A 10,646-nucleotide genomic window follows, 5' to 3' on the forward strand; every position below is an offset into this window, starting at 1 on the left:
TCATGGTCACGGCATAGCAATGGGACATTTCTCTAAGCCCCTTCCTGATCCCTTTAAAAACTTAGCCACGTTCCCCAAATAGCCCAAGGGTTTGAGATCTCCAGATGCACAGTGACTCTGCCCCCAGCCCCCCAAACACACCGGCTCGTTCTGCATTGACAGGAAAGTTTTTTATTGCACGAAACAGCAAGGAAACAAAACTCAGTGAGCGCTTCTAGGGCCCCACCTGGGACAATCTCCTCCCCATACCCTGCCCCCAATACCCCATGGATGCAGGGTGGGAGGGTCAGCTGTACTGTATAATGGGCATCCAGCGAGATGGGCACTGGGCTCACCCTGAGGGTCTCAGTGCCAGATTGGGGGGGGGGGGGGGGCTGGGTGCCCGGATTTTCACTCATGTGGATGGGAACTGGGCACCTAGTGTGGGAAATTCCCCCACAGGCCTCAAGCTGCCGGCCTGTGGGATGAGGGGAGGCACTGAATGTCCCTGTGGAGACTCTTGGTGGGCGCTGCCCAGGAGGAGCAGGTGCGGGGACAGGGAGCCCCCAGTGGCAGAGAGCTGCCCAGGAGTGAAAGGGGGTGGGGGGCAGAAGGGGGATCCTCTGCTCCCTGCTCACGACAGGTACGTCAGCTCTAAGTGTACGGGCAGCCACCAGAGGCAGGCCACGTGGATCTTGGTGTTGCCAATTGCAGCCCTGTATTTACAGTCCTCCAGTACAGAGCCGTACAGTACCCGGCATGTGGTGATGTTGAAGGACGCCTTGCTGTCGTACAGGTTTGCGGAGACGTGGGTCCCCGTTGGCTGCAGATGTCCTGGAGCTGGCTGGGAGGGGCGTGGATAAAGGTGTTGGTGGGGTCGCAGGAACGGCAGGTCAAGCCTCGTCGCTTCATCGTTATGTCGCAGTAGTGCCGATTGTCGAAGGCAAAGATCTTGGGGTTGTCCTGGTGCCAGTCCACAAAATCAAAGTAGCTGGTCCCTTCACTGAGCTGGGCCCATCTGGTGGCCAGCAGGACAAGGAGTAGCAGGAGTATGGGGCGGGGCCCCTCAGAGCCATGGCCGTGTCTGTCACTGGATTGACCTACAGTGCGGAGTGCGGGGGAGATGGATGGGGAGAGCACGGGGTGGGGATCTGCCTCCTCCATGGAACCTCCTGAGCCTGAACCCCGCCCCCTGCGAGCCCATTCAACATCTAAAGCCTAATTACCCACAGTGTGATCAGGACTGCACACACCCCGACTGAGATCAGGGCCCCCGTTGTGCCAGGCGCTGCCCAGACCCCAACTGAGATCAGGCCCCCAATTGTGTCGGGTGCTGCACAGACCACAGAGAAACTCTTACAGTCTCAGTAGGCAAAGCAAATAGGGAAAGGAAGACATAGACAATCCAGGAAGTTTTTGGAAAGCGTAGGGGACAATTTCCTGGCGCAAGTGCTAGAGGAGCCAACTAGGGGGGGCGCTTTTCTTGACCTGCTGCTCACAAACCGGGTAGAATTAGTGGGGGAAGCAAAAGTGGATGGGAATCTGGGAGGCAGTGACCATGAGTTGGTTGAGTTCAGGATCCTGACGCAGGGAAGAAAGGTAAGCAGCAGGATACGAACCCTGGACTTCAGGAAAGCAGACTTCGACTCCCTCAGGGAACAGATGGCCAGGATCCCCTGGGGGACTAACTTGAAGGGGAAAGGAGTCCAGGAGAGCTGGCTGTATTTCAAGGAATCCCTGTTGACCATGAGTTGGTTGAGTTCAGGATCCTGACGCAGGGAAGAAAGGTAAGCAGCAGGATACGAACCCTGGACTTCAGGAAAGCAGACTTCGACTCCCTCAGGGAACGGATGGCCAGGATCCCCTGGGGGACTAACTTGAAGGGGAAAGGAGTCCAGGAGAGCTGGCTGTATTTCAAGGAATCCCTGTTGAGGTTACAGGGACAAACCATCCCGATGAGTCGAAAGAATAGTAAATATGGCAGGCGACCAGCTTGGCTTAATGGTGAAATCCTAGCGGATCTTAAACATAAAAAAGAGGCTTACAAGAAGTGGAAGATTGGACATATGACCGGGGAAGAGTATAAAAATATTGCTCGGGCATGTAGGAATGATATCAGGAGGGCCAAATCGCACCTGGAGCTGCAGCTAGCCAGAGATGTCAAGAGTAACAAGAAGGGTTTCTTCAGGTATGTTGGCAACAAGAAGAAAGCCAAGGAAAGTGTGGGCCCCTTACTGAATGAGGGAGGCAACCTAGTGACAGAGGATGTGGAAAAAGCTAATGTACTCAATGCTTTTTTTGCCTCTGTTTTCACTAACAAGGTCAGCTCCCAGACTGCTGCACTGGGCATCGCAAAATGGGAAAGAGATGGCCAGCCCTCTGTGGAGATAGAGGTGGTTAGGGACTATTTAGAAAAGCTGGACGTGCACAAGTCCATGGGGCCGGACGAGTTGCATCCGAGAGTGCTGAAGGAATTGGCGGCTGTGATTGCAGAGCCATTGGCCATTATCTTTGAAAACTCGTGGCAAACGGGGGAAGTCCCGGGTGACTGGAAAAAGGCTAATGTAGTGCCAATCTTTAAAAAAGGGAAGAAGGAGGATCCTGGGAACTACAGGCCAGTCAGCCTCACCTCAGTCCCTGGAAAAATCATGGAGCAGGTCCTCAAAGAATCAATCCTGAAGCACTTGCATGAGAGGAAAGTGATCAGGAACAGCCAGCATGGATTCACCAAGGGAAGGTCATGCCTGACTAATCTAATCGCCTTTTATGATGAGATTACTGGTTCTGTGGATGAAGGGAAAGCAGTGGATGTATTGTTTCTTGACTTTAGCAAAGCTTTTGACACGGTCTCCCACAGTATTCTTGTCAGCAAGTTAAGGAAGTATGGGCTGGAAGAATGCACTATAAGGTGGGTAGAAAGCTGGCTAGATTGTCGGGCTCAACGGGTAGTTATCAATGGTTCCATGTCTAGTTGGCAGCCGGTATCAAGTGGAGTGCCCCAAGGGTCGGTCCTGGGGCCGGTTTTGTTCAATATCTTCATAAATGATCTGGAGGATGGTGTGGATTGCACTCTCAGCAAATTTGCGGATGATACTAAACTGGGAGGAGTGGTAGATACGCTGGAGGGGAGGGATAGGATACAGAAGGACCTAGACAAATTGGAGGATTGGGCCAAAAGAAATCTGATGAGGTTCAATAAGGATAAGTGCAGGGTCCTGAACTTAGGACGGAAGAACCCAATGCACAGCTACAGACTAGGGACCGAATGGCTAGGCAGCAGTTCTGCGGAAAAGGACCTAGGGGTGACAGTGGACGAGAAGCTGGATATGAGTCAGCAGTGTGCCCTTGTTGCCAAGAAGGCCAATGGCATTTTGGGATGTATAAGTAGGGGCATAGCGAGCAGATCCAGGGACGTGATCGTTCCCCTCTATTCGACATTGGTGAGGCCTCATCTGGAGTACTGTGTCCAGTTTTGGGCCCCACACTTCAAGAAGGATGTGGATAAATTGGAGAGAGTCCAGCGAAGGGCAACAAAAATGATTAGGGGTCTGGAACACATGACTTATGAGGAGAGGCTGAGGGAGCTGGGATTGTTTAGCCTGCGGAAGAGAAGAATGAGGGGGGATTTGATAGCTGCTTTCAACTACCTGAAAGGGGGTTCCAAAGAGGATGGCTCTAGACTGTTCTCAATGGTAGCAGATGACAGAACGAGGAGTAATGATCTCAAGTTGCAGTGGGGGAGGTTTAGATTGGATATTTGGAAAAACTTTTTCACTAAGAGGGTGGTGAAACACTGGAATGCGTTACCTAGGGAGGTGGTAGAATCTCCTTCCTTAGAGGTTTTTAAGGTCAGGCTTGACAAAGCCCTGGCTGGGATGATTTAACTGGGATTTGGTCCTGCTTCGAGCAGGGGGTTGGACTAGATGACCTTCTGGGGTCCCTTCCAACCCTTATATTCTATGATCTCTGCTCCCAGACCCCTGCTTTTCCAATTACTTTATTGTCTTCTCCCAGAGCTGGGGTTAGAATCCAGGAACCCTGATTCCCAGCCCCACTGCTCTAATTCCCAGGAATCATAGAATCATAGAATCATAGAATATAAGGGTTGGAAGGGACCCCAGAAGGTTATCTAGTCCAACCCCCTGCTCGAAGCAGGACCAATTCCCAGTTAAATCATCCCTTCTCATCCCTGATAGAACCCAGGGAGCTGGACTTCCAGCCCCCCCATTCCAACCGCTAGACCCCCACCTCCTCCTACAGCTGGGAATAGGACCCAAGTGCTCTGACACCCAATTGCACCTGCCCTCACCACCTGAAGTCCTGCCCTCCAGCAGCCAATTAACTGAGCCATGTCTACACCTGTGGGCTTTCCAGCATGAAGATTCAGAGCCTCTCAGGAACTAACTGTGGTGTGGTCTCCTCCTGGCCAAAGTCTTGCTTCCTCAGCTCCTGTCCCCTTGGATAATAGATGAGCTGTCTGCAGAGCGTCGCTGACGCCGTCCTCCCGTAGCTGCCGGTTATATACAGCCCGGGGTGGTGGGAGGGACTCCCGGGCTCAGCTAACACTGCAGAATGGGCAGCGCTGTGCAACCAGTGCCGGTAATGTTAGAGGGCTTCGTCCTTCACCCTCTCACGTCCCTGGTCCTTCTCGCATGAACAGAGAGCAACAACACCTGAAGTCAGAAGGTGCAAACAATTCAATGTTTATTGGGGTGAACTTCCAGCAAGCTTAAATCCAAGTTCTTTTTCCCTTATTTTCAAATCTCAACTTACTTCCTGTTTGCCCCTAATTTATATAGTAATATTCTCAGCTATACCTTAACCAATCATTTTACTGAAATGTACCTAACCAATCCTAACATATTGTAACATAATTCTCTAACCAATTATATCCCACTACCCTAATTAACTTACACCTAGCAAAATTAATTATACAGCAGACAGAAACAATTAGAGAACCAGACAGATTTACAATAGAAAAGTGGGGGCCATAAAGATAAAACATACAGAAATGAGGGTTTCACAACCACAACTATTGAGAAGTGATTTCTTGTCAGACAGGATGCTATCAAACTAAGTTTTCTTTAACCATCTTTCTCTGGAGGTGATAGGCATTATCAGGACAGGATTGTATTCCTAACAGCCCAATAGCACCTGATTTCATTGTGACTAGTTTGGAATGTGAGGAGGTGACCGGTCGCTTCCCAGCTCATGGCTGCCTCTGCTGCTTAGCCAAAGGCCTCAAGAACAGGGCCTCAGACTGTCACTGTGAGAGAAGGCCCTTACACAGGCAGACAGTGATTGTCATTTTTTTTTATACCTTTATAACTAGCTAAATGTTAAACATATACCTAAATTCTTAAAGTAATAGGCCTTTACAGACAGGCCTGAATATCTATATCCTAACAGGCAACGTCAATTGTGAAACAAACAGACCTCGGAACTGACACTACCGCTGTCTGTTCATTCAGGCCCATAGAGCGGGGAGCTCTCCTCGTCAAAACGGGTTTAGCACAAGTCAGCCACGTGCCTTAGACAGAACCAAGGGGGAGTCTCCCAACTTGTGCCATCAATGCAACGTCCCTGGTCAGGAGAGAGGAATAACTACGTCTTCTTTTGCTATTCAGAGGGGCTGAGCTATTGCAAGAGACCTAAGGGAATGAGGTGCCCAACTCCCATGGACCATCTCCGGGAGCTAGATTCACAAAGGGGCTTAGGCACCTAAAGGCCCCTAGAGCTGAGTGCTGACAAGGAGTTTGGCTCATTGCACTTGAAGTGATAGCTTTCTACCACGCCACGCAGCCACCCAAGGGTAAGCCACTTGGGAGGAAGACAGCACCTCGTTGGCTGGAAAACCACCTTTATGACACTCAAGTGTGTTTACACAGATGCTAAAACATAACTTATAGAACTTCTGTCTGGCTTTATCTGTATAGACTCTCTTCTTTTCTGCTATGTTTTGCGAAGGCCGATAAGCATTGTTTGTCGTGTGCAATAATTAATAGTGGCAAGTTGTAAATACACTGCGAATGGCAGGTGTTCAACCCGCTTGGGTGAAAAGGCAACAAACCACTTGGACCTTATCAATGACCAGGACAGCAGTCTGGTAGAGGGATAAGATTATCTGGAGAACAAAGGAAGGAGGATGCGGTTTAAGGAGAGTCCTGACTTGAAAGGAATGTCTAAATGCTCTGTATTCGGGATCAAAAAGGATCCTAATGAGAAGCCATAAAATGAAACTGTAAAAGTGGGACTTTCTCCCTTCTCTCTTTCTAGCAATAACCCTCCATTTAAATCCTTACCAATTCCTGACTGAAAGTAAAACTGCTCTAATTAGGGTATGTCTACACTACAAAATTAGGTTGAATTTATAGAAGTCGATTTTTAGGAAGTGATTTTATACAGTCGATTGTATAAGGCTGTAAAAGGCAATTTTATTCAGTCGATTGTATAAGGCTGTATCCCTGCAATTTAAAGAAGGACATACTGCTTGGAAAATGTTTTCAAGAGGATATGGGTGACCTCTCTAACTCCTGTTTCCACCCAGTGGTGCAAGCTTTGATTACTACTTATATGGTTGAAGACGGCTTTAGCTCCTTTGGAGATGCATGTTTGCAAATAGTTTACCTAAGAGCAAAGCTTCTGATATCATGGCTATCATGGCCTGTTTTCTAATCAGTAAGTCACTGGAGTGCGGATTATTTTTATAATATTTTTGGGAAATCCACACTTAAAACAGTACAGTGCCTGGGCAGGGTGGCACTAGATACGCCTCACGTACTGGACGGGCGACCCGTTGTGGCAGACCAGGCGGATACGGGCTATGGTGGAGCTGCCCCGGTAGAGGCACGGACCCTTGGGTAGGCGGGTGCAGAAGGTCAGCCGGAAGGTGCCCAGGCTGTCGCGGGCATCTTGCCCGTGGCTCAACCCCGAGCTGCAGACGGCTCTCAGCTGGGCCTCGCTGGCGTGGACGAAGGTGTTCTTGCCCTGGCAGCGGATGCTACGCTTCCCCATCATGGTTGTGCAGTACAGCTGGTCGTTCTCAGCCCATGACTTGGGGAAGTCGAGATGTCTCTTCAGGAATTTATCATACTGGGCGTCAGCTGTCGAGAGTGCCAGGCAGGCAGCTGCCAGGCAGAGCAGGGGCAGGAGAGCTGGGCGGGGTGACTTTGGGGCCATGGCAGGGCCGGCCCTGGGTTTGTCTGTAGCAGGGAGAACAGGGCCTGCAGGACGGAGACACCATGGGGAGCTGCTTCTAGTGTGGAGCATCCTGGCACCAAATGCCCCTCCGCCCCCAAAGCTCCACCCCCGCCTATAGTCCTCCCAGTCTTCCCTCTCCCATTATCCCCCCCACTCTGCCCCCAAACTTTGCCCCTCACATTATCCTCCCAATCTGCCTCCTCTCCTTATCTCTCCACTCTGCCTCCAAACTTATGCCCCCTCCCATGGTCCCCTCACTCTGCCCCCAGAGCCTTGCCTCACCCACCCCACCCCCAAAGTCCCCCACTTCTCTAACCACTAGACCGCACTTCCCTCCAAGAGCCGGGCTAGAGCCCAGAGGCAGAACTTGATGAATAATGGGTGTTGGGGCCATCACACACAACTCAATATGTGTCTTTGGTTTGGGGCAGCAGGAGAACAAAATATGTTAAAACTTTCAACCAGCTGACAAGGTGAAAACAAGTCATGTCAGGTGGAAACCAAACCTGCCACTGCACCCCTTCCATGTCGGCACTTGGATTAAAGTAGAGGAGGACAAAATTTCCTGAAGGGCTGGAGTCAGGCCTCCCTTTAACCTGTCACCCAGCGGGCTGGGGAGCTAACGGGTATGTGGGACCCGGGTTCAAGTCCCCCCTCTGCCTGCTGAGGAGGAGGAGTTGAATAGGGGCTCATGGGGGTTAAGGGAAGAGGAGGGTTGGGACACAGAAAAGGGGAACGTTTGGTGTGGGAGTGATAGGGAGACTGGGGGAGCATTGGGGAAGGAGATCCTGTCAGCCACACATTACCCTCCTGTATATGTGCCACTACCAGTGGGGCCCCCAGCCCCTCCCACTGGGGTGTGACCTCCCCCTTCCCTGCCCCCTCATGTGAACCAGATTCTGGGGGGCTTGCTTATCTCAGAGCATCTGAGCCTTTTCTCTACCCCACTGTGTGAGCTAGGATCTGGTGGTCCCTGGCCCCCAGAGGTGTTTGAGCCCTGTCTCCATTCCCTGTCCTCTGTATGTGACCCAGGATCTGGGGGCGGGGAGGGAACTGCACATTTATGGGCATCTGACCCCTCATCTCTGCCCCCTTCATGTGAGCCAGAATCTGGAGGGGGCTTGTCTTTCTGGGGTTCTCCGAGCGCCACTCTATCCCCTATGTGAATCAGGGTCTGGGGCAGACCTGGCCTTCTGCACAATGAGTTTACAACAGGCAAGTTCAGCCACACACATGTTAACAGGGCATAGCTGGGCAGCACTGAAAGCGGCCCTAGTTAAGGTTACATGGGCAGCCTTACCTGTGCGTTTCCCACTTTCCAGACCTTTGAGTTTTGCTCAGCTCAGAGTTCTGCCAGGGGATGACCCACCGCCAAGCACCCTACACTCGACGCTGTGCTGTTTATCAGAGTAAAGGTCAAGTCCCTGCTCCAATGGCTAATTACTGAGTCCAAGTAGAACAAATGCAAGAGGAGAGACCCAGAGAGAGATCCAAGTTCAAATCCTTTCTGTTCATCAGGCAGAGACTCCCACATCCCCGATAAGTGACCAAACCTTGGGGCTAAAGGGCCGGTATTTTCTCCTCAGCCATCCTGTACCTCTCATCTTCCTCTGCTTTTGTCAGAATACCCAGCCTCAAAATGAAAAATTCCCACTTGACTCAGAGCTTCTCGCATGGCCATTTCTGCCACATTTTGATCACTCAGGTTCAGCCGACTCAGGAATTTGCAGCTCATTTTGGGTCGACTGAAAGGGCGTTTGTTTGGAGAACAAATGACTATCGGCTGAAAGGTTCTTGGCCAGCTCTGCCCAGGAGTTCTGGCTCACGGCCTCCACCTACTGTGACCCATCAGCCCCAATGAGCCCCCAGAGCTAGGAAGACACCTCAGAACCTGACCCCAGCTGGGTTGCCAACTCACCCTGTCCTGGGGCTCATCTGGAAGCTGGATCTGGAAAGTGTCTGAGCCTCCTCCCACTCTGGGGCCCTTATATGGAGCCCAAGGGTGGGAGACACACAATGAGCAACTCAGCAAACACAGCTGGGGAGCAGAGACTCCCAATCAATGGCCATAAAAGTAGGCACCGGGTTGGTAAATATTTGCTGTCAAGTGTCGAAGATATGCCCATGCCCCTCAATCCCAACTCACAGCTCCCTGCTATCCCAGCCCTACCCCCAAAACAGCTTTAGCAGCACCCCTCAGTCCTGAACCACACCACCTCCCATTCCTCCACACCCTCCCTCTACCCCCCATTCAACCCAGCAGCCACAATGCCCATCTCTAACACACCTGTGACACCCATCACCATGGTCTCTGGTCGCTGTGTTCTGTCCCCATCCCCACCCCTTTCTCTGCAGGTGGCTTTTATACTATAGGGTCTCTGCTGCCAGGATTGTCCCTGGCACTGGGTTTGTCCAGCACCGAGCACATGGGACCCAGTCATGATGGGGGACGCTGGGATACAGCAAGGCAATGAAATCTCTCCCCCCTTGGACAGGGAGCCACCTGCCATACCCTGTTAATCTCCTACGAATTGGTTAAGGGGGATTTTGGGAACCCCTAGGGGCTGCCATTGTACAGGGCACTGCACAGTCACAGAGGAAGAAACAACCCCTGCCCAGCAGAGCTTCCAGTGCACATAGAGAGAAAGGTTGGGAGGGGAAACTGAGGCACAGGCAGCAAAGCATCAGGGCCAAGGTCACACAACAGGGAACAGAACCCACATGTCCTGTGTCCCAGCTCCATTTCCCCTCCTCTAGCCTACAATTCCTGGCTTTACAAATTATGGATCTTACCCCAGACCCACTGCAACCAACTGGAGTCTTTCCCTGACTGCGGTTCCGGCCCTGCGCTGGAAAAGGGAATGTTCCTGAAACCCCATTGTGCAGAAGGTGAAACTGAGGCACAGAGAAGGGAAGTGTCTTGCCCCATGTGCAGAGTCAGGAATTGAACCCAGGAGTCCTGACTCTCACAGCACAAGACACTACCCCGGGGAAAACTAAGCTAGTCTCGTCTTTCCTAGCCGAGAGGAGCTCAGAGCAGGATGTTCCTGTCCCACCCTCGGTGAACGAGAACAGCAAAAAGCTCAAACCTGGTGGCCGATGAGGAAATAGCGCCCAGCTCTGAGGACAGACACACACCAGCTGGTGTCGTTTTGTTCTGTGTTTGCAGCGCTGAGCACACTGGGCCACGTGTCCAGCCCCGGGCGGCCTCACTATTCAAACAGTGTCTATTCATCTGTGTCCCTCTGACCCGACACGTACCTGCCAGCCAGTGATTTATCCACCCGGCCTAGCATCCGGCCTTGGAGCGGTGCCAATTCATACCAGCTGGGGACCTGTTCCAAAACCGCCCTGAACATTAGCAGCTTTATCTCCTTCTCCCTCGTGCCAGCAGCCAAGTTATTGCAGATTCTCAGTACCAGGCGAGCGTGGAGAACCAGATCCTAGCTCCGTCTGTCTCTCTATAG

At 51.7% G+C, this 10,646-nt stretch overlaps 1 protein-coding gene and 1 pseudogene across 1 annotated transcript; both read right to left on the reverse strand.

Moving 5' to 3' along the window:
• Positions 1 to 613: 613 nt before the first annotated feature.
• Positions 614 to 5,456, reverse strand: LOC142068887 (ribonuclease-like; annotated as a pseudogene).
• Positions 5,457 to 6,741: 1,285 nt separating this feature from the next.
• On the reverse strand, positions 6,742 to 7,158 carry LOC142068899 (ribonuclease-like). Its single transcript, XM_075119023.1, has one exon. The coding sequence runs from the start codon at positions 7,156 to 7,158 to the stop codon at positions 6,742 to 6,744; it is 417 nt and encodes a 138-aa protein (XP_074975124.1).
• Positions 7,159 to 10,646: the final 3,488 nt, after the last annotated feature.

This window comes from Caretta caretta, chromosome 13, assembly GCF_965140235.1.
Source record: "Caretta caretta isolate rCarCar2 chromosome 13, rCarCar1.hap1, whole genome shotgun sequence".
NCBI classification, from domain to species: Eukaryota; Metazoa; Chordata; order Testudines; family Cheloniidae; genus Caretta; species Caretta caretta.